General features: G+C 36.5%; 1 protein-coding gene across 2 annotated transcripts in view; it reads left to right on the forward strand.

The window, feature by feature from the left end:
- The window catches only part of TRIM24 (tripartite motif containing 24), a 56,433-nt gene that overhangs the window by 23,868 nt on the left and 5,251 nt on the right, over window positions 1-27,314 (forward strand). The window contains exons 2-15 of one of the 2 annotated variants that reach the window (XM_088521612.1): window positions 1,534-1,652; window positions 9,169-9,316; window positions 11,043-11,175; window positions 12,472-12,588; window positions 13,813-13,927; window positions 14,673-14,819; window positions 15,660-15,777; window positions 18,164-18,429; window positions 19,036-19,200; window positions 20,718-20,897; window positions 22,758-22,893; window positions 23,290-23,362; window positions 24,760-24,928; window positions 25,503-25,816. In XM_088521612.1, the coding sequence (XP_088377738.1) occupies window positions 1,534-1,652; window positions 9,169-9,316; window positions 11,043-11,175; window positions 12,472-12,588; window positions 13,813-13,927; window positions 14,673-14,819; window positions 15,660-15,777; window positions 18,164-18,429; window positions 19,036-19,200; window positions 20,718-20,897; window positions 22,758-22,893; window positions 23,290-23,362; window positions 24,760-24,928; window positions 25,503-25,816 (2,200 nt within the window). The remainder of the gene's footprint in view (window positions 1-1,533; window positions 1,653-9,168; window positions 9,317-11,042; window positions 11,176-12,471; window positions 12,589-13,812; window positions 13,928-14,672; window positions 14,820-15,659; window positions 15,778-18,163; window positions 18,430-19,035; window positions 19,201-20,717; window positions 20,898-22,757; window positions 22,894-23,289; window positions 23,363-24,759; window positions 24,929-25,502; window positions 25,817-27,314) is intronic. The other variant, XM_088521613.1, reaches the window with a different exon arrangement.

Here is a 27,314-nt window from a genome sequence, read left to right on the forward strand (position 1 = left end):
AAGTTTTTGGCTAAATCTCAAGCAAGGAAACCTAATTTAGAGAGGAAAAAAAAAGAACTTTTTAATAAAAGATTATCTTATAGTGGATTGACTAGAAACATCTCTAACATTGATAGAAAGAACAATATGAAAATTTTACGTAACTCATGTTAAGCACTAACAATAAAGAGTTCAGTTCACTTGCAGAAATGAAATATTTAATAGTTTCTCTGTTTACATGTTTCACGCCAAAAGTGAAATGGGAACAAAATTAAAGTCATGTAAACTTAGTAAAATGAAACACTAATTTATGTTCTGGTGTTATGGTTACCGGGTTGAAACAGTGCTACACATCTCCTTCAGATTGCTTACCATTACAGAACAAAAGCCGCTCTCAGTTTGGTTTTCTGTTTTCTGAGTTTCTGTTTTGCTGTGCACTGACATCACTACATTAGGCCTCAAATGATGACTCCCTGGGACTAAGTGATTATTTCAGCCAAACTTAATATTTTTTGTTTCTGGTAACAATGACACTAGTGAGAGGACATATATATATATATATATACACATTATATATATATTTTCTTCTAAGCAAGACATTAATGCCAACATTTTAGAGATTTTCTTAGACAACAAGCCAGCTCTAGTGCTCATAAGACACACAGTCTGAATCCGGGAAAGGTATCTATTTTTAAGTGTTTCTGCAGATCCCTTCCATGTCAGTCTGGTCTCTTCACCACCGAGACCCGTGTTTTGACACTTAATCTTGTTGTTTCCTCTCTGAAATCTTAATTTTAACCTTTGAATTTCTGGTTGTGGGCCTGACGATACACTCCTTTCTTCAATCTGGAGTCCAAGCTGTGGTTAGTACCCTCGTTTTAATTGCTCCCCATGAGGTCTTGCTAGGGATTGGAGGTAAAAGGCTTTGCTTATTTATTTCTCTATCGCTTGCTTTCTCTTGCTTTTTATGAAGGTAGACACTATGATAATCCTCTCTCTCCTATTCCTCTGTTATAAAACTTGCCTTGTTGACTAGGTCATTTAGAGTACCAGTTAAATTTATTGTCTAAAGTCAGTCGTGTTGCATTGCTGGTGTGTGTGTGTGTGTGTGCGTGCGCACACACATACACGTTTCTGTGTGTAATACTGCTGGATGTCACTAATTAATACCCCGTATTTATTAATGCTTACTTTAATCCATTCTATGACAACAGATTGCCAATGGGAAGACATTCTCTTTAGAAAAAAAAAAGAGTTAGAAAGGATTATATATAGATATTCTTATCTGTAAGATAAGAGTAAGTCCAAATGTACGTAGGACTAAAGCAAATAGATGCTAGGTCTTGGTTAAAATAATATATGATGAGGAAATAATAAGCAAAAGGTTATTTTGATGATACATGAGATTTAGCTTTGCTTCAGTTGGATGTTATTGACAGGAAAATAGTAATATTTTCTTTCAGAATATTTATCCTTACAAACTGTCTTTGAAGTTGTTTGGTGAATATTTTAAGGTGCTCAAACATAATCAGTTTAATCTTTTTCCCCCTCCAGTTGGTGTTATCCGCTGTCCTATTTGTGGACAGGAATGTGCAGAGAGACACATCATAGATAACTTTTTTGTGAAGGATACCACAGAGGTTCCCAGTAGCACAGTAGAAAAATCAAATCAGGTAAGTGCATTAACATGTAATCAAATTAACATCTTTGGGATGTGTATACATGTCTTTGACTTCTTGTTTCATGTCTTTTACTGTTCATATACAGAAAAAGCCTTCAATTATCTAGTCATCATATGGAATAATGATTCTAGGCAATTAATTAAAATCAATTAAAATGCTTGTGAGGAAGAAGGGTAGGAAAGTCTAAACTGCTGCTAGTTTTGAGGGTGACAGTGATGTCAATACAAATTGCTAGATTTGGGACTGGACAAACACTTTCAGCACTCTGCAGTAGTGGCCAGAGTAATGCCATGCAAGTGCTCTCAATGTAAAATGGAAACCTCTAGTTAAATCAATTTTATTTTTATTTTTAAATTCCAGTATTTAGCTGGAGTGCAGTTATCAGACAAAAGGCTCAAATTTCCATTGAAGAAGGTAGTATATTGTGTATTTTGTAGATTGCCACTTCTTTCTTTTGTAGTCAAGTAACAGTGATCTCATAACAACAAAAGCTGCCTGTCTGGAAAAATAGTAATATCTTTTCCTTTTTTTTTTTTTTTTTAATTTTTCTGATGGTTTTCAGGAGCAGAGTGCTCCAGAGTGTAGGAGCAGTATCAAATGAATAATTGTGTCTGTGTAGGACCACAGTTTAGCAATATCTGTGGTGAAAATACTGCCTGCCATTTTGCGCTAATAAAAGGAAAACAAGCATCTCTTCACTTGTAATGTTTTAATTAAAATCCAGGAACTTAATGCATCTGAGTAAGCCTCTTTGTATGTTTGCTTTCTTCATAATACGTCCCAAAAGATTGCTTCATCAGGGTTGCATTAATTTTACAGAAATTCCCTAGTACTTGGATAGTTGTCTTTGAGAACTTTTATTTTTTGAATGTCTCTTTTGTTCGTTTGGAGTGTATGATTGATTTTGATCTGATTTGTTTTGGAAAGGTTTTTAGAGCTGCTTATACTGTGTAGTCTCTATTTCAAAGTTTAGTTGAAATTTATGCTTACACATAAGTTGCCTTTCAAGAATGGATAAATGTACTCAGACATATTCATATTAGCTTTCTGACTATTAAAGACATAAATTTTGTCATCTTCTCCCAACCAGAGGGAGAAGACTTAAACTTATGTCTCCAAAGCAATTCATTTAACTGTCTTTAGTTTCTAGGGCAGATGGCAGTTGGACTGCTGAGAAGTGATGAACCTTAACCAAAACTGAAATCTGTTTAGGAGTCTCTTAATGTGGAATAGATTGGAATTATTTTGTTTGTGTTTTCTTCTGGGTGGAGGAAAATACCTGATTTGTGGAGATGGTTGCAAGATTTAACCAAGTTTCCCAGTACCTTCCCATTAAAGTTGAGGTGATAAGTAGTTATTGTTGTACTGAAAATGTGATCATAATCGCTTTTCTAGTGATTTTAATTAGTAAGAGAAACAAGATAACAAATAACTCTGTTGCACAGAAGTGGTCATGAACTTCTTTTATATTGAGACTGCCATATCATACAGCTTAGTTACATAACAAGTCTTCTAAGATAGTACTTGGGAGAGTGGTTGTAGAATTACTTGGCTTGGTTTTGGTTACTTTTCCCTCTAGAAATTCTTTCAACAGTCTGTAAAAGTCAGGGAATTTAGGCCTTTGAGATTTGGATAAGGAATAGGAGGTGGAAAAAGGGCTCTTTGTATTCATACTTTAGGTTTTGCTGTTGGTCTTAACTGTGTAAAATTGGGTGTACCTCTCTGGGATGTAAGAGTATGAATGAGTTATTCGGCATCAACCAAAACTCAATGAAGTCAGGATAACCTGGGCACTTTGTCACAACTGAGGAAGAGCTCTTCTTGTTTATCTTGATCTGCTGGAGAGCAATCTGGAGAGATTTCATCTATTTCAGTAGCTGATCTAGAGTTATCAGTTGTTATACTGAATGGTGTCAGCAAATGCCAGGGAAGCTGTGTCTTTCTGTAGGTTTCCTTCCCTGACTTTTGTGTTACCCTTCCACTCCATGCTTTGTTTCTATCTCTCCCCGACAAAAGAAACCAGCAAACCAACCCCTCAGAAAGCTTGTGTGTTGTTCAGCTAAGTCCTTTGGCTGAGTGCTTCCTGCAGTTATTTTTTTATTATTCTTTTTTTTACATGGAGATGGTAATTTTAGCAGATGCCCACTAAGTGAACACATACCTTACACCCTGGAGAGGAACTCCTTACGGTTCTGTTTTAATAGATTTAGGTTGGTGTGTTAATAAAGAGAGTTTGAGAAATCTCTTTGTATTTTGATTGGCATCGGCACCATAAAAAGAGCTGTACCACTTCATAAACCTGTTGGTTGTGAGGTGCCAGCGTTGACTCAGTGATAGTTTAACTGATCAGTGTTGTATTCAAGACAGAATATTATGAGTAGAAAGATGCCACGTCCCTCTCATCTGTCTGTCTTGTTTTGCCTTGAAAGGGAAGAAGGGAGAAAAGAAGAATTGCCCATAGCAAGATAGGAAGAATTAAAAGTGTAAAAGATACTGCAGAAAATACTTCACCAGAGATCAAGCAGTTTCTGTCAAAATTTTATCCAAGGATGGGTTTCCTGTATAAATTTTCTATTGAAATGCTTTATCCTTGTTTTTTTTTTTTTTTTTTCTGTTTCATGTGCCTCTTATGACTTGGTGTCTTTATCATGAGTTTAAAGAAATATGAACTGGAGATAAGGCAGAGGTACTGTGCAAGCATTATGGTAGCTTAGAAAAAGTGGTGCATTTTTGTAATTAGCCTTATGTGTGCCGCCTTATCAGGAAGGACCGGCACATTTCAGTTCAAGAGAGACTTTACAAAAAGACGACTTTCAAATTCAAATCTTATTTGCTTCAGGTTCGAAACAGTAATGATGCTAAAGTAGTTTTTAGCATATGTAATTTAAACAGCAGGAGTAAATGGCATATCATGTAGCCTGGGGTTGTGGGGTGAGAAGAATAACTGTAATGGATTGAAGTGTTTCCATCTAAAATCATGTTTGTTTTATCTGAGCCGGATTTTGGCAGTTCAGTACCCTACTTACAGCTGTGCTTTCTAGCAATTACTGCTCAAACTTCAGTAGCAAAAGAAGTAAGCAGAAAGAACATGTAAAACTCCCCCGTATATGTCCCACAAGGACTTTTCTGGCTAGCAGTAAAGAGAATATTAAAGATTTTTATGCTGCCTATTGGCATAGGAAACATTCCAGCAGAAAATAACTAAATGAGCTTGAAATGCAGCTGTGATATTCCTCAAGGTAATCCTTATGGGTATCGGACAATTAGGATATGCATACTTTGAGAGAACAGATCTTTTCTAGCTTTATTACGTTATGATTCATTGAGAGATTTGGCAAAATGATTTGATGTTACAAAAATAAAATGTAATTATATTTATAAGAATTGAGTGGAAGGGCGTTTCAAGTCCAAGAGATGGTAGTAAATGCTAAATATGAATAAGATTAAAAGTTTGACAAACCAGAATATTTAGGAATTTAAGATTTAAAAAAATCAAAGTTGTGCAAAGCCAAAAAATGTGAGTGGAGGTAGAAGAGTGTGGGTGAAACACTAGAGTTGCCACAACGTATTGAACCTGTGATGCATTTTATTCCAGGTCCTTACTCTCCCAATGTCTGTGTCCAAAAGAGAGCAACATTTTGAGAGTGAGAACACTTCTTGTATCTTTACCACTTACTGAGCTGAAATTTTTAAAAGTCGTCATAGAAATGAAGAGCAATTCAACGTTTTCTAAGCAGCTGTTGGATGTCAGTACAGGAATTTGTGCTACACCGCAGGGTTCTGAGCTAGCTCTAACTACAAATGTGTGAGAACCACTCGCCTGAGGAGAAGGCAGAGGTCCCTCAACCTCGAGGAGTCTCCTCAGGCAGCGTCCCAACCCGAGGGGAGAGCTCTGCCCTGCAGACCCGCTGCTTCCAAGGTGAGCCTAGCTCCAACTTGGAAAGCCCTGGGTTATTTTTGTACCCAGCTGGATCGGGATGTGGTCAGCGTGTTCCTCTTCTATGCAACGAGTGCTGCTTGTGATTAGAGACATGCTCGGTAACCACTTCCCGTGTACGGAGGCGGTCGAAGTGCGCCCGTTCCAGGCTAAGAGGGCTGTGCCTCTCTCATGGTTGGCTTGCGCAGTGCATGCACAGTCGCTGACAAAAATACCCTCTTCTGCGGGGAAAAGCGGCTGAACTGCACCTACCACCCGTGGCAAAACTTGGCAAAAGGAAAACGGGGAGGAGAAAGATAGGAGATAGCGGGGAATAACCTGAGAAGTAGTTACCACATGGTTTTGTTTGCCTCAGAGGTAACCGTTGATAGAAGCCAGGAAAAAGAGCAGATGTTGCTTAGGGTTGATGCACTTGAGATGTCAGCGCATGATTTAGGTTTGGAATTATGTATGTGTGAGAATGTCCAAAAAGAGAGTTGCTTTCCTTAGTGAATTTGTATCTGCCTAGAAATAATGATATAACTTGTAGTATCGATTTTTTTTTCATCTGGTAGGGATAGGCTATTACATATAATCTACATTGCTGAAATTTGGAAGTGAATATTCCTCAATGAATATTCTTCTGAACTCGCCGAATGTCTTCCTTCTAAACTGGAAGCTTTTGCTTGTTTATTCAACTTATACTGGAAAGTAGTTAGTGCAGTAATAAGCCCCCCTTCCAAAAAGATATCTCCATTACCTGATCTTTTACACCTAAGTTTGTGCTGTTAAGTAAATAAACAAACTTCTTAAGAAGGAAAAATATTGACCTACCCGTAACCTACCAGAGTAACTTGAACTCTTGTTAAAATTAAATGAAGGCTGAATTAACACTTCTGAGGTTATAAATATTAACACCTAATACTAAATACTAACACTAATGCCTGAAAGGCATGACTATTTTCAAGGCCTGAGTTTCGGCCTGCATGAATAAGTTTAGAAATATCTCTCTGGCACTTGGTGACTGTGAACAGTGTAAGTTGGAATATATGTTTTGGGCTGCAAGAAAGAGGTCCCGCTCAATTTAATTTGGCAGCAGCTAGCAGGTTACTGATTCCTGAATAACACTCTCATCCCAACTATTGCAAGTCAAACCAGTTATAAAAAAAAATCTAAAGCAAATTGAACAAAAAAGAAAATAGACAAAGATATTGGAAGATAAGGAATATTCATTTTTTAAAATCCTTTGAATTCACTTCAACGTCTTGGCACGTACTAAGATTATCTGCCTAAGTTTGCTAAAGGTGACCTGGAAAGGTGTTTTTTTTTGGTTTTTTTTTGTTTTGTTTTGTTTTGTTTTTTGATTGGGGTTTTCCTTTTGATTTTGTTTTTGTTTGCTTCTTTGTATACGAAGAATGCCTGAAAAACTTCCTTCCTCCCTTCCTCCCTTCCTTTATTTCTTCCTTCCTCCCTGCCTCCCTTCCTTCTCTTCTTTTTCCTTCCCCTTCCCCTTCCCCTTCCCCTTCCCCTTCTCCTTCTCCCTGTATCTGCTTATTTTGTTTTCACTTTTGAGGGTTGTTGTTGGTTTTTTTTTTTTTTTTCACGAGAAAAGCGTATTGTCTGGTTTGCTAAAATGCCTCTGTACTTCTGGGGGTAAAGTCTGATGGTAGTTCTGTGGCAGCAAAAGTGGTTTTGAAAGTTCTTTGCCCTCCTGCAGTAGTTCGTTGCCTAAGCAGCTGTGCTTGTGTAACTGAGCCATGGGTCACATGGATGGAATTGATCTGGTTTTGCACCATAGTTTTTTAAAGGATGGCCTCACTGCAGTTGAGGAGCAGAGACCTGGGAAAGGAGATGGGAGAGCATTTCTTTAATGGTGTTTGCTGTCAGAGATGATGTTACACTGAAGTAATGTAGTGCTACTGGCCTGTTCTATGAGTTTTCTTAAGAAGCAATGCTGAACCCTTAGGAATACTTCATCTTATTTTTTTTGCAAAATGTCACTGAAATTGAAACTTAAGAAAATGTAAAAAATCAACTTCTTGATTATAATTCCCTTCCTTTAATTGTTTTACTTCCATTTTATTGACTTTTTTATGATGCACTGACTTCAATATTTCTCCTTTGAGTCCAGTATATCTGGGACTGGAGTTTTTATTAGTAAAATAAGAAGAGGGGAAAAAGAAAATCATTCAGAAAAATTAAAGTTTTAAGGCTTTTTTTTTTAATAAAACTTTCAGGCCTCCTTTATATATTCTAAAGAAACAGAAAAGGGGGCACAAGCCCATTTTTTTTTTCTTTGCAGGTCACCTTTAATGAACATGAACTGCTTCAAACTACAAGTGACAGCAAGAGGGGGTCTACAACCCTTGAGTTGTAATTTCCTTTCTCAGAAGATATTTGCTTTGAGAGGCAACATGATCTAGAAGAACAAGCCCAGCATTGGGAATCTGTTCAAATTGCGGTTCTCTCAGTAACTTGTTATGTGGCCTAAGGCAAGTCAGTTTACCTCTTTTCCCCTAATTTTCCTCATTTTCTTAAAGGGGGAAACTGGAACACAGTTCTAAATATATATTAGCTATAGGATATAAATATTTATTTCCTCTTCAGCTATATTTATGTTTTGAGGATGGGGGAGTTGCACTTTTTAGATAAAGCTTTCTTCTTGTTGCTCCTACTAGCGTATTTCTGGCAGTGGTATCTGCAGGATATACAGATCTTCAGACATATTAAGGCTTATGTTTTGCAGCAGTGCCAGATGTTGACAGAAACAGGTGTTAGTCCTAAGTATGTACCTGCATAAACATGTTCAGAAGTAGTTAAAAAAGAAATAATGCTATTCCTATGTAAAGTGGTGTTGTCTATCATTCATGGTTTTCAATCTGTTTTTCAAATTGGAGGTCCATAGAGTTTTGCTTGTGGAGATGCAGACTCTGTGCAGTGAGGTTTTGGTCTGTTTCCAGGTTTGTTTCCTTCATTACTTTTTTTTTCTTAGACATTTTTGTTATGGTCCAAAGGGTTCGAGAAGTTAACAGGCCAGAGTAAGAAAGTTATTGTGTGTTGGCTGAAGATCTCTGTTCTAGATGTCTGAACCTGTAAGCCTAAGTGAAATGCTGTCTTTCTTAAGTTGTGGTACAAAACATTCCTGAGATGAACCCTGCTGCTTAAGGCTGTTTGTATTTCTTGAAATTCTAGGCAAGTGAATGGAAAACTAGAATTAAAGCTTCTGTCGATACTGAGAAAGGCTTCTAAAACTGCAGTAGCATCGATCTCTTTCTTTAGTAAATATTTCACAAGAGTATATTGTATGTAGTAAGCATTATATGGCTTATAAGTGTGCAGTATCAGACAAAAAATAGTGTTTGACCTTTATCATGTCAGTTAAAAGTTTTATGTCAGTTTTAGAGTACCACTGAGTAAATGACCACTTTCAGTTACTTTCATGTAGTTATTTGTAGCGTTCTCATGCTTTAGTTTGCCTTCTCATTTAATTTTTTTCAGCAAATGGCAAAAGTGCACCGATAATGCATGAGCCAAAGCTTGCATGTCTATTCCATATTGATTTTGATACTTACCTTTTCTTCTTTGTGCCAGGTTTGTACAAGCTGTGAAGACAACGCAGAAGCTAATGGATTTTGTGTGGAATGTGTAGAATGGCTGTGCAAAACCTGCATCAGAGCTCACCAGAGGGTTAAGTTCACAAAGGACCATACTGTACGACAGAAAGAGGAAGTATCTCCAGGTAGCACATTTTATTTGTTCTTCTGCAGAGGATATATGCCCACACTGGAAAAAATTATTAAATTGCTGCATTTGTTTACAATGACAAAGTTCTAGGTTTTTATTCCTTAATTCTAGTAAATGTAAAAGGTCAGATTCATTATAATTTAATGGTATGTGTAAATTAGTTTCATTTTATTTTATTTTATGGTTGGTTACAGAGTAGTTTAGTAGCTTACTGCTCCCAGTTACTTACTTCTACTCCACTGCTGAAGCCTGAATCCATCTGAAGTGATTCTGATATTTGCTCTGCTGCTTTGCATTTAAGTGGATCTCTGAAATGATCCAACAACAACAACAAGAAATATTTATTTAAGCAAATCAATGAATCTGAATGTAGCCACTGAAAAGGTTGAATTTGTCATAGTTGAGGGTATGAAAGCCATGAAGGTGAGAGGTTTATCTCTCAGATATGCTATCAGTAGCATCATGGTAACAAATTCTACAGACTAGCTATTTGATATGATTTTTAAAACTAATGCATCTTAAACCAATAAATACATGTATAGATTTGATGTTTCACATGGAATGATTGGAAATAATTATACAGACACTAGAGATCAGCTGCAGAAAAGCTGCATTTGGCTGCTCTATTTTTCTAGAGCTTTGACAAATAATCACTTGAGCTTACTACTATATGTCATAGTAAAAAGAGCACTAATAGACTATATTCTTCCACTACTCTGTTAAAAAGGACATATTGTGTTAGCAGTAAAGCATGCTAAAACACACAGTTCTTGCCAAGTATATATATATGTATATATATTTTTTGCTTTAGAAACTAATGGAAAATATATAAATAAACTGTGAAAAGCTTTTCTCAGAAGGATCATAAGATAATTCAGTTTGGTAGGATCCACAGGAGGTCTTCTGGTCCAACCTCCTGCTCAGAGCAGAATCAGCTGTGAGTTCAGACCAGGTTGCTCAAGGCTTTATCTGTTTGCATCTTGATCTGATCTTGAGAATCAGCAAGGATGGAGATTGCACAGCCCCTATAGAAGTATGTTCCACTGCTTGACTATCCTTATGGTGAAAAGGCTTTCCTTATATTCAGTGAGAACCCTTTTGTTTCAATTTATGCATCTCTGTAGGACAATGGTGAGCATCACAGAATGATGATAAACATTCCACCATTTTTCATAGGTCTATTGACATTGCTTGGTTTCTCTTGTAAAAAAAAAAACACAACAGAATGAATATATATTCATCTAGTCCCATGAATTTCATATGTGATCTGGGCTCTAACTTGTGTAATCATGACTGCTCAAAGAGTAGTTTCCAAAAAGAAACTTTGAATATAAAAGCTAATTCTGTATTTCACTTTCGTTGAAAAGTGAGTACTGAGTATACATAGAAATGACAAGAGTGATGTGTAATTGTTTTTTACATGACTTCATAAGGAAACAAAGTTGATACAAATGCTTCTTGTGCATACAGTCCTCCTGAAAAATGTTTAGACTTTTTCCATGAAAGCAGAAGCTGGCTCTGTGCTAGATCAAGAATGAGAGATTATAATTTGTTTAATAATTGTATACATCTGTGGCATTCCTGATTAGGTGGCTTGATACATTCTTTTTCCATCTGGGTAAGGAATATGGTAAGGAAAAACATGAGAATGTAAAGCTTTAGCAATTTGCAGAGGCTGCACTGGGGAGTTTCAAGGGCTGACCTCTTCCTTTTCTCAACAGAGGCAGTTGGTGTGACCAGTCAACGCCCTGTATTTTGTCCTTACCACAAAAAGGAGCAGCTGAAGCTCTACTGCGAAACCTGTGACAAGTTGACCTGCCGAGATTGCCAGTTACTAGAACACAAAGAGCACAGGTATCAAAGCCAGATAGACATCTTGTGCAACTGTGTAATAAGTTATCTGGACGTTGAGGGTAGTTTTAGACATATGTGATATAGCTTGATGACAGTTGTGGAAAAAACATGCAAAATGAAATTTTCTGCTTAAAAACCCAAGAGTAAAAAGAGGTTGTGTCTGGGAAATCTTACTGAAGAGTATGTGATAGCTGAGATTAAAATCTGATTCTTCTGTCTTTTAATCTCATGACTTGACCATGAGCCTTTCTTTACTAGCAGTTTGTTTGGATGGAATTCACTGCTATGAGTTTCTGTTATGTAACTGTACATTTATGTGTACTTCTCTGTTTTGTCCTTCAGCAAGGTGATTATGTAACAGAGTATTACTAAACAAATTCAGAAAGGAAAAAATGGGCAATTTTTCCATGAAGAACCCTTTAAAAGGAAGAGTAAGCCTAAAATTTGTCTATGCTGTATTTTGAGAACACTGTTTGTAACACTCAGGTCTTTGGATTTCTTTTATTTGATCAACCTCTACTGACCACGGAAGCTGAAAAGTAGGATTGTGTACAACTTCCAAATACAGAACAATAGTCTTACTGAATAATGCATACAGATGCATACAGTAATGCACAGGGGTAGATACAGTGTTAGGCTTAGCATTAATATCCTCCCTGTTCCTGGTGCAGCCACCTGATAAACTTGCCTGCCTGGCAAGGCAGACAAGCCTGGTGAAAGAAATAGGTGGAGAAGTGTTGGTCGCTGTTGCTCATTGAAAGAGGCTAAGCCTTGATCTTGCTGAATTGCAGTCTTCCTCTTTTGTTCACCTTCTTTGAGGATTTATATCCCTTTCAGAATGTGCTACTGTTTCTCTCCCTTCAATTTGTTGATGATTTCAGTTCCTTGATTTAAAATGTTGCTGAGTTTTGTTAACTCAGCAATCTTTTCTTTGTTCTGTTTCTACATCCTTATCTTGCATGAAGTAATAGCTCACCTGCTCTTTCACTTGCAGACTAATGGCTGTAGCACAGCATTAATTTTTCATTCAACAAAATTGTGCAAAGGTCACATAATATCCCTTCACACAAAAAACATAATTCTCAAAACAGAATCAAAATTACAGGAACTATATACCATAGCTATAATATATCAGCATTTGCTGACATGTACTTCTATGGTGACAGTTAAATGTTGGACTGCTGCGTATTTTTCTTCTGGCAAAGGAGATTTTTATAAAGCATTCTGCTTTATTTTTTTTTATTGCGCATATGAGACATTTTTCATGTGTAAATACTTACTGGTTATTTACCTCAGGTACCAATTTATAGAAGAAGCTTTTCAGAACCAGAAAGTGATCATTGAGACACTGATCACCAAGTTAATGGAGAAGACTAAATACATAAAATATACAGGGAAACAGATTCAAAATAGGTATGTATCAGATTTTGAGATGGTACTGACATAGATGGCATTTTAATGTATATTGAAATTTACTAAAATATTCAGATTGGTGGATTTTATTTTACCTCTCTGTTATAATACTTCCAGAAGGAGCATTTCTGAAATGTTTTAGAACTTCTAAAAATTTCAATTTGCCATTAGTGACTGTTCCCTGTTCAGTGTGCTTGGGTTTGTTACACAACTGTTCTGTTTAGGTTGTAGACTTAATTGGCAGCAATAAAGTGAGCTCAACAAAAATGAGCTGAAAAAAATAAGACTATAGAAGGCAAGCATTATTTTTCCCTACGACCACCACACTTATTGTACATCCATCTTTGAAAGTGAAAGGTTGTGACTCATGCTTTCATAATATATGTGACAGATATATTTGTAGACTTACATAATAATTTTATGCTTGGGGCTTTAATCACCTTGTATTACAATCCTAAGAGTAAAATAAAATTTTAAAATGCATACTGTAGTAGGTCCTTGTAAATGCTCCTACAGCAGATTTTGAAGATAATACCTAGAAAGGTTCAAAACCTGGTTCAACTGGGTCCTGCATGCTGAGCACAGCTTGAGATTTTCCCCTCTCTTTACATGTCTCTGCTCAAGGGTGGTGGAGATGGAAGAAAGCAGAAATGCCCTTCACTTCCTTTGTTGCATCTAGGTGCTGTTGCCTTTTAGCAGGAACAATTTTCATAACTTGAAGTTATTCTTCCCTAGTCCTAGTTTGAGAACTGAGTGCCAAGAGAATTATTAATGGTGTTTTTTTTTCTTTAAATGATTTCAGTAGCACAACTATGTTGTTCTGTGTCTGGAGTCCCATTCGACTCTGGATGGAAAACAGAGTTAACTCTTCTGCGCTCCTGAGTTTGTTCCAAAAATATGCGGCACAATTAAAAATCCTAAACTTCAATAACAATGAGCATTTAATTTTTGTCAGTGACAGATGTGAATAATTTTACAGGCTAATGTCTTCAGAATTTTCTAGCAGTAAATTAATTTTATCACAAGTACAAAGTCATCAGTGCTTGCTGTTACTACATCTCCCATTAATATTCCTGATTAAGAGCATTTGATAGCATGTAATAATCGGTGAATATAACAAAGAAATATTATAGTCTGGGCAACAGAAGAGAATTGTTAAACTACTTGGAGGGTGGGTTTGTGAAATTAAGTACTGAATTTTATGTACTTCCTGTTTATTTGCAGAATCCTGGAGGTGAATCAAAATCAAAAGCAGGTGGAGCAGGATATTAAAGTTGCCATATTTACACTGATGGTAGAAATAAACAAAAAGGGAAAAGCTCTGCTGCATCAGTTGGAGGTAAATGCATTTATATTTTTCAGAAATGTCCGTTAGTGTATTGCAGATTCAGATTAAAATGAAATCAATTTATACTATTAGACATGCATAGAATCATAGAATCATAGAATGCTTGAGGTTGGAAGGGACCTCTAGAGATCATCTATTCCAACCCCCCTGCACACACAGGGTCACCTAGAGCACGTGGCACAGAAATGTGTGACCCATCACAGTTCCAAAGCAGAGAAGTGTTTCACACAAAAGCCATTTGGACAAATATTCTGAATTCTCATCTGTATTTTCTCTTTGTAGATCAGAGCTGTGTCCAAGTCTAGCTTCTATTTCCATGCTTTTCTAAGTCATAATTCTTTATATTATGCATGAAAAGTCTTTCCTTCAGATTTTTAAGTGTCATAAATTCAGCAATCTGATAGTATATCCTCTCACAGGAGAGAATTGTCTAGAGTGGAGAGCTAGAAAAATATTACCTCCAAGTATCCTTCTAAAAAAAAAATGTGTGTAAAGAGGCATTTATATTTATATATATAAATGTGTGTCGTAAAAGTCAATGGGAATCCATGCACACCAAACGCTGATATGTTGAAAATGCATACAGACTTTTCTGTTGCATGGCTGCAGTCTGGGAAGAAAACTTCCTAGAAGAATACAATGAAAACATTTGGTCTTTGTAGATTACAAAAGAGAGAACTAATGCATTTTATGCGTAAATTGAACTCGCTCACTGGAACTGCCTTTCCACTTGCAGACTCTGGCAAAAGAGCATCGGATGAAACTTCTGCAGCAGCAACAGGAAGTGGCAGGTCTCTCTAAACAGCTGGAACATGTCATGAATTTTTCCAAATGGGCAGTTTCCAGTGGAAGCAGCACAGCACTGCTGTACAGCAAACGCTTGGTAAAGTTAGGAAGATACCGCTCTTATATTACCAGGAAATTAAGCTTGCTGATGACCTTCTACTAATTGGAAGACCTGTTTAATTTTTCATGTTTTTCTCTCAAATATGGAATATATTTAATAATTTATCACTCCAGTCCTCATTCTGTCCTGCCACCCTAACTTAAAATTGTACCCTACAGAAGTGGACATGATCCCTGGAGGAGCACTGGGCAAAGTTACGGGTGTGCTACATCACTGGTGTGGTTCTTTTCATTACCTTTTGCAGCTTTTGTGTTCAAAGAAAGTGTATATCCTACAAAGTCTGATATCAAGCAATTAATGTATAGCCTTGTTCTAGCAGACTAACATTCCTCTAGAAGACTTAAATAACTTTTTTTAATTTATAAAAATGAAGACGAGGTTTTTGCTTCTCTGTACAGACAGCTATGAAACTAAATATTTCGGTGCTAAAATGGTACTTGCTTTCATTAAACTGACTGATGGTGAACAGAAATCCTAAAAAAAAAAAATCTGAAATCAAAAACCAAAGAAAAAGATAGATTAACTGTGTTTTATCCAGAGGATTGTACAAGTCTGACAAAGGAAATCTGTGGTAGTATTGGGGGAAATGCAGGATCTTCTATTTTCACTTCCTATAATTGGATCACAATTTTTTTTCTTTATTTTCTCATGGCTTAGTCAAGAATCTGCGGTATTTTTTTTCTGTTTTCTTCAGATATCTGATAAAATGCTGCAGGCTATAAGAGACAGAGGTGGATAGATATGGTGTTGTGGAAAATGGTTCAGATTTGCAGCTTTGACCCCAGAAGAAAAACTTCTGTTTCCTTCCTATTCTAGATTACTTACCGTCTTCGATACCTTCTCCGAGCAAGGTGTGATGCTTCGCCAGTGACTAACAATACCATCCAGTTTCACTGTGATCCTAGCTTCTGGGCTCAGAATATTTTCAATCTAGGTATGATGTAGTTTGTTAGCCCTTCGGAGTCTTGGTCCTCTTTTAGAAGCAACTTTTTTACTGTTAGGATGAATATCCTCCCCATTTTTTATTACTTTTTGTTGTTGTTATTAAAATTTTTAAAAATTTCTTTACTTATAGAAAATAAAAGTTTTTTTTTAAGTGCACTATATGGAGAAAGCATTGCTTGTTAATATTCTATTGTAGGTATTCATAAACTTGCCTTGCTTGAATGCTAGTTGTGATGGTGGAAGTAGCAGCTTTCACCTTCCTGCGCAATACACATGCCTTCTGGATTCTGATACGAGGAACACATCCCATAATCCTACTTTAAGAATTAACATCTGCATCTTACAGCCTGTTCTCCTACTTCAGTCCCATCTTCCCAAACTGCTGGAGTCTGTAGCAGCAGTTTAACATGTTTCAGAATCTCTGTTGACCTGTCATGCTGAACAGTAAGCCTGGGAGAAAAGGAAAACTCCAAAGAAAAACAGAATAGAAAATAACACTACTTTTAGAGACTTGTGTTTGACGGTCACCTGTGACTTTCACTTTCCTGATTTTCCAGGAAGGAATTTAAGAGAATCCATTTTTAGTAAGATTGCAGACACACCTCATCTTCATGACCCTAATGAGGTCTCTTTAGAATTTTCACTATTTATTATTCTTTCTGTCAACTGTTATCTTGATGGACATTTTTTTTTCAGTAGTGTGTAGAATGTCTTTGACAGATACCCATGGCCCCTTTTCTGCCTTTCATCAGAACTTGCAGTCAGCCCTACAAATTTAGAGAGAGGTGCAAATACAGATTCATCTACAGTAGAGAACGGAGAGAAGTAGAGAAGTAGAGAACGGAAGTGTTATGGTAGCACCTTAAGGTTAACAAGTTCCTTCTTTATCTTTCACTTTCTTTGGGAAAAGAACCAGTGAGTCTCTGTTTCTAGATGTGAACCATGTGGTGATGACTATGTGAATTATTACTAAATTGAGATATGTCAGGATTTTTTAGGGTGGAGGAGCTTTCTGTGCATATTTTCTTAGAAACCAACAGGCTTAAAAGGGGAAGTAATAAGGAAATGAGAGATTGGTAGGATCTTTATCTTCATGCTTCATATAGTTAATATTTTTGTTAATGCACCTGCCATGGTAAAAGCATGATATCAAAACTGAGGCAGCATTCTGCCCCTCTCTGCACCACAACATGCTGGCTCACCTGTACTCTCTCAGTGTCAGACAACTTAACAATATGTTTTTTTCCCTTTGAATCATCACCAGAAAATTGAATGGTGCTACTTGCACTGATTCTCTGGTCTTGAAATGAAAGAGAAAAAAAGTTGCGCTTTCCTTCTTCTTTAAGCTGTTCCAGGCTCTATTTTACCAGGTGCACAGGGATGCATAGATTTGGGGAGAAAGCTGGAGGAGGCTGATGTCAGGTTCTGCTGCAACAGGGATTCTCAAACTGTCTTGTTCTGCAGCCAAGGTGAACTCTTCTTGGAAGAGGTCCTACCTCTCTGGGAGACCAAGGGAGTGAAATGTGTATCCCCACTCTTTTATGGAGAAGCTGTAGTGAAATCTTCAACAGATGATGAGATCTCCCCCTTTGCTTTATACACATTTGCACTAAAGTTAATCTTTAAATTAGGATTGTTATTTCTCCTTAATAGTTAGCCCCACTATGGATTTAGAAAAAAAAGACCTTCCCCACCTCACTCTTTGCTTTAAATAAGCTAAGCTTCTTTCTGTCTTTCTTGTGAAATGCGCTTGCCATTCCCTAGAATCTAAATCAATCTAACCAGAATGCTACACGAGAGCTTTGTATAACCATGCTATATATCTCTTTGGTTAAAATTACTTGCAAACATTGTCTAGTCAAGATTCCCTCTAAATCAGTGGAGAGAGAATCTATCTCTCAGATGTGCCCATCATCCTACAATTTGTGATGTATAGCTGCTGAAGACATTACCTGCGTATTTCATGATGTTGGTTCAGAGACAAAAAAGGGATCACAATGCCATTAAGTATTATGATATAGTTAAATCTTTAGCTCAGAGGGTTGAGTCAGGGTGCTCTCTCTTTTATTAAAATTTCACTTGCTTTTTCAGACAGATGAGGCATCTCCTTAGGAAAGTCTATTTCACAGAGAAGGTTACAGCACAAGATAATTTGTCACTATCTCCTTTTTCTCCATTATAAAACACAAGCAAGCTTATACTGCAAACTTGCAGGCCAACAAAGTAAATGTTCTCCTCTATCTCATGTTTACCCATCCTTTACATTACAATAATGAACAATGACTTCATGGTATCAAAGGAGCTAGTTTTGAAAAATTACATTTCTCCTAATTGCAATAGTTTAGCACTTACTTTGTTTATTTTGTTTGAACCAGGTTCTCTAGTAATTGAGGACAAGGAAACCCCACCACATATGCCCAAGAGCCCGGTGATGGAAACAAACTTACAGCCCCCAAGCAGCTTACCATCAAACCAGCTGTCCAAGTTCCCAACGCAGATAAGCTTAGCACAGCTGCGACTGCAGCACATGCAGCAACAGGTCATGGCTCAGAGACAGCAAGCTCAGCGCAGAGCGGGTCCAGTAGGTTTATCAAATCCAAGAATGCCAGGATCCCTGCAGCAATCTCCTACTTCTCATCAGGTAAGTTTTGAATATTCCAGAGAAGACTGTTATCCGTCTAAGTGAAGAAGAAGGAAGTAAAGCTTCATGTAGCACACTTTTTTAGGACACAGGTATGCAAATGGATTAGGCAATATTTTCTTTACTGAGAATTGAATAGTAATTTAAACATGTCTAGCAGAATATGACTGAGCACTCAGCCTGTCATTGCTCAACAACAAATGATATAGTACCAGCCTGTATGAAGATCAGTTGCTGAGCTATATATTCTGTATTTTTGTCAGATGCTTATAAAGTGAACCTCTTAATTTTTTTCAAGACAATTTTGCATGGAACTGTGGTTCTCCCATATAGCTTTCAAAGTTATAAATGCTTTCACTGTTTTTTTTTTTTTTTGGTAACCTCATTTATTATAAATAATTCATAGCCACCTACTAGATTTTGTTTTTAACATTAATTTTCAGTATGTGTTCTGCAATCACTCAGATGGTGTGGTACTGTTTGTTTACATGTAATTTGTTATGTATTTCAGAAAATACATCAGTAAAATTTTCTGGAATGTTGGATAGATATCAGACATGATAAATATCAGACAGCTAACTTACAAAATCATTTCCTTTTCCACAGCCACCTCCACGCCTGATTCATTTTCAGAATCATAACCCCAAATCCAATGGATCACCTCTTCCTGCACCACAGATGAGATTTCCCTCGAACCAGAACATATCAAGACAAGGCCTAAAGCCCAACCCATTGCAGATGGCATTCTTGGCCCAGCAAGCTATAAAACAGGTAGGGTTTCTTTCCCTTTTCACTGCCCATATGAAAATAAAATATCAAATGTGCTTTGTATCATCTTACTTTTCATTATGTTTCCAGTGTGCTTTACAGTTAGAACAGAGACTGCTTTCTTGTCTGTGACAAGATACCCACAGTTTTCTTAATATTTGTCACATTTCTTTCATTCTGTGTTCTAGTCGCTGAAATATTACGGAAATGAACCACTGTGTGTGATATGTAGGTGTTTCATTCTATTGCTTTGCTGTCACTATGACTTCTGGCCACTTAAGCAAAACTTAACATGAGCATGGTCTGCACACTGCAGTCAATATCTAGATAGAATAGAAAAATTAGTCTAATTATAGTGACTTCACAAGTAATTAGATAAAAGCTTTAAAAGCTGTAGCTGCCACCATTCTCTGGAGTTTTCCAATCTGAACTCTTAAAGGTGGGGAGAGGAAAGAAATTCCACAACTGTAGGACCTCTGCTGAATGCGAATGATCAATACCCAGCTGATCAGCAGCTGAACTGGAGTACTGGAGTTCTGGAGACAGAAAACTGGATATTTTCTGTCTGTTCAGCAAGGCAAACCTTATTAAAATATGTATCAACAGAAGAGTTGTTAGATATCACCAGAAGTGTGGGGAGAGAATTAAATGAACTTCATTTGTGACCTGAGAAATGGAGTAATATCATTCACATGTCAGCAGTACTTAACGATATCTGAGAAGTAATTTCAACTAAATTGAAGAAAGCTGCACAATAATTAAGAGAACTGTAGTAACAAAAACTCTATCGTTTCTATTGAGAGCCTCTGAAAAGAAGATTGCCCTGTCTGCAAACCTATCTATCCAGTATTTCATTATCTAGTAATGTCTTTTTGAAACTGAACTAGTGAACTGAATGACTAACTGAAAAGGAATTGAGCAGAGTCAAATTTTGCCTGGTTACCGTGAAACTCCATTAAAGTCATTGAAAACTGCGTATGTCTAAATGAGAATGAAATGTAGTCCAACTTGCCCATACACATTATACCATGTTGATAAACATATAGGTGGATAGAAGCCCAGTCAGCATTTCAAATTCTTAATTGCTTTAAGTTGTTAAGGGAAGCAGCATTCATGTGACCCTATAGATTTTTACTTAATAAAAGTACTAGAGCAGTTGTGGATTTAGCCTATTATCTTTAATGCTTCTATTTCACTAAAGCAGTTATATTCCTCCCACAACACTGTCAATGCAGCATGAAATATTAATAGATACTTAACATTGAGATGGGGCTTTGAATTGAAGAATTCACACTCATTTCTTTTGTTCATAGTTGTCAGCTACTTGTCATCCTTGCTTGTCTTGTAAGATTGTTTCTTGAGATGAAATAACTTCAGAGTAAATCAGAATGTTAAACCTGAGTTCAGCTTACTAAACTAAACTGCTTGCTTGGCTGATGAATTAGAATCAGTATACATAGTAGATAAAATCATCTGCAGAAAACAAAAGTGCTGAATTGTGGATTATTATCTTTTCTTAGTGGCAGATTGGCAGTGGACAAACTTCAACTACCCCTTCAACTGCAAGCAGCACATCATCTACTCCTTCCAGCCCCACCATCACCAGTGCTGTGGGATGTGATGGGAAGACATATGTTCCTCCTGTGATAGATCTGAGTTCTCCAGTGGGTAGCTCCTACAATCTACCATCTCTTCCTGATGTAAGTGTAACACGTGAGCAATGTTTTGCAGATTTTATTTTAAAATAAATCAAAAAAGTTTTTACATTTGTGAAGTAAGCATCCTGTTAGACTGAAATTCTTCTACTTGAACAAGTCAGACGTTTCCAGAAAACCACATTGTGGGATTGCCTATACGTTACTGGTGGTATTCATGACTGTTCCAGGGAACAGCCATAAGAGGTTTAGGATTGCTAGGAAAAATAACATTGCAGGTTGTGATTGTTTGAATTGATTGATTGTTTGATTGCTGCATATTGGCCTTCAACCTTCATCATTTTTCATTTTCTTTTTTCATTTCTTTTTTTCACGTGATATTAATGAAAATGACTTAACTTAGATTTGGTTACCAGTCCCCACAGGTAACACTGATTTGATGATGATATTTCTGGAAATTTTTTAACATTTTTAAAGTTTTTTTGTATCTTATCTAAAGGACTTCTCTTATTAAGATATTAACTGTTGGTATACTGGGCTCAGATATTCCTTATTTCATTTTATTTTAGTACTTTTCTTCATATATCTTCTAACATACATATGGGCAGGTAGTGGAAGGAGCATTATAAAACTGTCTTTTTTTTGCTTCTAAAGTTCTGTTCTAGTTTCTTCTGATTGGTACATCTTTGTCAGAAGACCACATTACAGCTGTTGAGCTCAGTTGATTTTATTTTTTTAAATAACCGCTGAGCCTGTTTTTGTTGTCTAAAATTTGTAGATACTTGGCTTCTCCTGTTTTGATAGTCATAACTCACTGTTAATCCATGTTTCCCCCTCTTGTGTTTTGTTCTTCTTGATAAACTCTCTAACAAAATATTCTGTTTTTTTAAACAACATATGACAGTCACAGTATCTGTCAGGGTAAAAGGATGTACTGCACAGCACAACCATGAAACTCTCTTGAATCTCTGAGAAGTTTTAGCATGCTGATTTTTTTTTTTTGTGCAGTGTCATTTCAAATTCTTCTACTTGTATGTGTATGTGGTTATGTTTATGCTATTAAGATATATTGCCCAAATCACTGTAAATATGCTGAGCAAGCAGGTGCTTTCAATACCCTCTTGTGAATGTAGAGCAAGCTTCAGTGGTCAGCACGGTTACTACCAGTAGATTTGTGATGTGTCTGGGTAATTTGCAATACTAATATCAAGGTGACCTATTTTCTGACCAAACATTGATCTTATTTATTACAAGAAGTCTAACATTTCAGAAGCTTATTTCTTTTTATCAATACAGAATGTGCAATTCTTGCAGGAAGTTAAGATGATGGAGTGTGAGACCCTAAAATAGATTTCAGTTTTCTAGCCTGAGCCTTGGGTGAAAAGACAAGTCTTGCCTTATAGTTGTTATTTTGAGTGGATACTCATGGCTCCTGCCCTTAAGATCTGTAGGACAGATGGAGTTGAATGTCCGTCAAGATTCATCCCATCCTGTTCAATATTAGTAAATTAATGGATAGTTTGTGAATTGTTTATTATTGTTGAAATTAATAACATGAGTATCTGGAAAAAAGTTATGGAAACAACACTTTCAGTTTCTCTGATCTCTGTGTGTGTAAGTTAGCCCTCCAATGTAAACCTTCCCTGTAGCTGATAGAGAAAAATAGACGCCTCTAGAATCATCTTGTCTTAAAATAATGGTATGAAGTATTGTTTGAAATTGGCCATTTCTTTGCTTTTTAGAGCAAGCAAGATCACCTGTTTAGAGTAGCCACCTCATTTTTTAGATGGCTGAAGTTGTGAGATGCATTTTGGTCTTCAGCTCCAATATAACAAATATATGGCAGGTGCTTCTTTCCCTCACGCAACACTTAACTCCTTCTCTACCCCCACCCTGATCTTTTAGATTGACTGTTCAGGAAATATCACACTGGATAACATGGTAAGGAAGGATGGTGCTGCAGAACAGAATCAGCCAAAACCCCCTTCGAGCAGAACAGTCCAGTCACCAAATTCATCCGTGCCATCACCTGGCCTCTCAGGTAACTGGGTTGTGTTTGTGATTTAAGTGTTGCAGTGGAGGAATCTAATGTGGCTCTGCACAGTACAGCCACAGACAGATTACCACGACAGGACAATGTATCCACAAATGCATCCATGTAAATGTGGACAGCACAAATAACCCAATCTTGTTTCTCAGGATCTGTAAACAGCCTACTTAGATGAGGTGGGCCCCTTTTGGTCATCTTCTCCCCTCCATTATCCCATGCTTCTCCTCATCTTCTCATGATTTTGCATTAAATGAGATATGGGTTAAATAGGGATAAATGAGTAACTCAAGAGCAGGAACTTGACCCAAAATTTGTGTATTTCACTGACTGGAATCTCAAATTTGGCACAACTCTGTGTTTTGTTCTAATCTGATTCCTCTTTCCTAGGAGGAGTGAGTGTGACAAACATAAACCCTCCAATTCGTTCACCCAGCGCCTCCAGTGTTGGAAGCAGAGAGAGGTAAGAACTGAGTGTGAGAGAAAAAAAGCATATTTTCCATCCCCATAGAATTTGCTGTGTATAGCCCCAGCCTCTTCTGTCAATGATCCATGTTGAAGTTAATTTGTCTCACCTTCTCTGTTAAGAGATCGGGTCTGGTGCTTATTATAACACTCTTTGCAGTCTAAAAGTAGTAATTTCATTCCTAATGTATTAATAGCAGACCTAAAAATGCTGTAACTGTAGATGATGGCTAGATTTATGTTATTAATAGGTTGCCTATTGTAAATCAGGTTTGAAATTCTGCAAAATCAGCTAAGGAAAAAGTTGCATACTAAAGGTCTTTTTGGAACCATAAATGATTTAAGATTTTAGGAATTAATGTTGCAAAGACGATTATTAAGAATTTTTTGCCATAATATAGTCAGGTAAGTGAGCACTAGATATCTGAATGTCCATAAAGATGTTTTATCCCTTAGTGACGGGATATTTTGAATTAATGAACAAATAGACTTAGACATTGTTGTTTCAAGAGAGCAGGTCTGTTAATGTTTTTCAGTAAATTAGGGCATGTGTCTTAAACAGAATTAATTTTTCCACACAGAGAAAAATCAGATGACATTCATGCTACTTGAATTGGACGTGGAGATGCTTTATAGTGTAGAATACCTCTTCCTATATTCAGTTTGTTAGTAAATACTATGAAGGACTTCAGGCATCCAAATATTTAAATGTTTGAAATTCTATTTGCTGACACTTGGATTCATTCACTTTTGGATTTAAAATTTTTTATTACTATTTACTATTTATTACTATATTTATATATATATACACACATGTGTATATAACTAGTATATATACTAGTTCAGTTGCAGCATATCTATACACATGAACAAAGACAAGAGTCCAATCCTCAAAGCACGGCCCTACTTTCTCTTGAACTCAAAGATTATGAGAAGCTCTGTCAAGATAATTTAAAAATATGTGTTCTATATGCTTATTTGCTATTTAGAATGATGAATTCAGCTCTAGAGAAGCACTGATCTTCCCCCAAGATACAGCTATATCTCCTCTCAATGGAATGGTATTCAGTGGAAATGCTGTTCTGTTTATAACCTAAAAGAATTGGAGATTATTTTGCAAATCTTTCATTAATGCGAAGTAAAATCGTGAGCAACTCTGTAGTTCTGGAACTAAGTCCTCCCTTCCTGTAGTGTCTTTTCAATTTACATAAAAAGATAAAGAATTGTATTCTATGAAAGGATTTGAAGAACCGAAAATCGATTGGAATCCTGAGGTCTCAGAAAGCATCACTGTACAGAAGTTGTCCTGTCATGACTCTTAGTTTCCTTTTTCCTGCCTCTTTTTGTTGTTTAAAGTTCTTAATTTCCTTTTTCCTGCCTTGTTGTTGTTTGAAGTTCTAGCTCTTCCAGCAAACCACCAGGAGCTGATTCTACGCACAGAGTCCCAGTTGTCATGTTGGAGCCGATCAGAATTAAACAGGAGTCTAGTCCAACAAATGAGAATTTTGATTTCCCAATTGTTGTAGTGAAGCAAGAAACAGATGAAGAATCGCGGCCTCAGAATGTAATGTTAACAACTCTCTTTAAAGATTGCTTTTCCATTTGGTAGTGGAGGGTATTTTGCATGTAAAATAATTTACAAGTACTATGTTGGGGATTTATTTTTCAGGGAAAAATATCTGAAGGTATTGGCATAAAAGGAAGAGGTGAAATTCAAAATCAGACTATTTTTAATGTCAGTTCAATTAATAAACTGTTTTGATCACACTATTTTCATCCATTGAAATCCATGAAAGAAATTATAAAACATTTGTAAACATCAAATGTTTATGTGATTCTAGGAGAAGTTTCTAGTTATTAAGCAGTACATAAGACTAAGGGTACTATTGGGGGCATCAAAGTTTTATTTTATTTTTTATTACTGAAAGAGTATTTATAATGTCAGAATTTGCTCTTTATGACTAACTTCTTGTGTTTAGTTGCTTGAAGCTACAGCTATGATAGTAATTCTCGCATAGATGTTACAAGCTGTATGACTAACTGCATGTAAATTGCTAATTCCAGTCAGTATAATTGCTGTTAGTGACATTTAAATTCACTTCAACACTATAACCAAGCTGCCTGTGCTTTTCTTTCAGACGACCTTTCCAAGAAGCATACTTACTTCTCTGCTGTTAGACAGCAATCATAATTCCACTTCTGATGAAGCTGTATTGAGGACAGATGCCCCAGACAGCACAGACGATCAACCAGGGATCCTGCAGGAAAATATGTCCAGTGGGAAGACAGGATGGTTAGGCCCCCCTCACATAGCGGAGGGCAGAAAAGAGGATGATCCCAATGAAGACTGGTGTGCAGTTTGTCAGAATGGAGGGGAGCTCCTTTGCTGTGAAAAATGTCCTAAAGTATTCCATCTTTCTTGCCATGTCCCTACACTGATGAACTTTCCAAGGTGATTATGACTGAATTCATTCCCTATAAACTTTCACTAAAAGACATAAGCTTTGGATTGTGAGCCCCCATATCGGAAGTTTCAGCTTCAGGGATTTTTGTCATCTTTGAAGTTCTTGAAGTTGAAAGTTTCCTTAATTGGTGAAAATCAGAATTTGCATTGGAATATGAGTTTAAATTTATTGCTCAGGCAAGATCACTTATATCTAGGGCATCTATTATTATCTGTGGCCCTACATTGGGCTATAGAATTACCTACCTATCAGACAGCAGAACAATTAGTGTTTCTTTTAGTAATAATAAAATAAAGTACTCAAAGATATGAATATAATATCGTGTTATTTACTGTTGTATTAAAAATGGCTACACTCCTAGCATGAGATGTAGTGCTTTATACTTGCTGGTGACATTTCATTTAGCACTGAAAGAAGCAGTAGGTTTTCATGATTGGCTGTTACAATGAAACTACTCAATGTATTCAGTCCAGTTTCAAAATACAGTCTTAAAATATAGATGACAACTGAAAATAGGTTGTCATTGATATTGAAAGTATTGCTTAAGTTTGCTTCTGGAATTAATGTCTTTGATAAAATAAAAGGTATTTGGGACGTTCCAACTTGGAAATGCTGTAAAGGATAAAAGAATCTGTCTTAACATGTTAATTGTTTAAGATTTTATGTAAATATTAGATTTTCTTACTAAATATCAGTATGGTTTGTTTAAAACTGCTAGTATAATCCCTCTGAATAGTAGCTTGCAGTTTTGTAGATTGACGATAGTTCCTGTTTTTGTAGATTGACTGTAGTCCCTGTTTATGTGCAATTCAGAACAGGCATATTTCCACAATGATATTTATTCTTTCAAATATCACCAGAAATGGCACGTAAAAATGTTTCTCTTACCTCTTGAAACTTCAAATTATGGGGCTGTTTTTGAAAATAAAATGGTGTTATGTTACAGTTTTGTGTCATAAACAAAACCTAGTAAAGGTACAGCTAGTGCTTACACTAAAACATCTGTCTGTCTGATAGGAAAGAAAAATACCTAAACAGGTAGAGCTTCAAGGATATATCTTTAATTTTTCTTTCTCACTGGATCATTCTGTGGGAACTCTGAGATGCTGATGGCCAGCAGGCAAAGGAATCAGAAATAAGTTTTCTGAGAAGGGTTCCTCTCTGTAAAGGTGCATATTAACACAAGTGTGCTGTACTCCTGGACCTCAGAACCATAGTTAGCTCAAGTTTACTCCTGACTTCAGATGTGTCAAATTTTTGAATCTCAACTTTTTGGTTTTGTGGGTTTTTTTCCACAACTCTAACAGTGGACAACATACAGTTTGGTGTCTTATCATTCGACTCTCCAAATGTACACTCGTTCCTTTAGTATTATGTCAGCAGTGTCAGTCCTTCTCTTCTTTCATGATTTTTTTTTTGTTCTTCTGCAAGTGGATGGAACGTTTTCCCATATCAGTTCACAAGGTCACTTCATCTTTTTTCCTG

This window comes from Tinamus guttatus, unplaced genomic scaffold (genome assembly GCF_059628265.1).
Source record: "Tinamus guttatus ecotype Peru unplaced genomic scaffold, ASM5962826v1 Tinamus_guttatus_pri_ptg000125l, whole genome shotgun sequence".
In the NCBI taxonomy this organism is placed as follows: Eukaryota; Metazoa; Chordata; class Aves; order Tinamiformes; family Tinamidae; genus Tinamus; species Tinamus guttatus.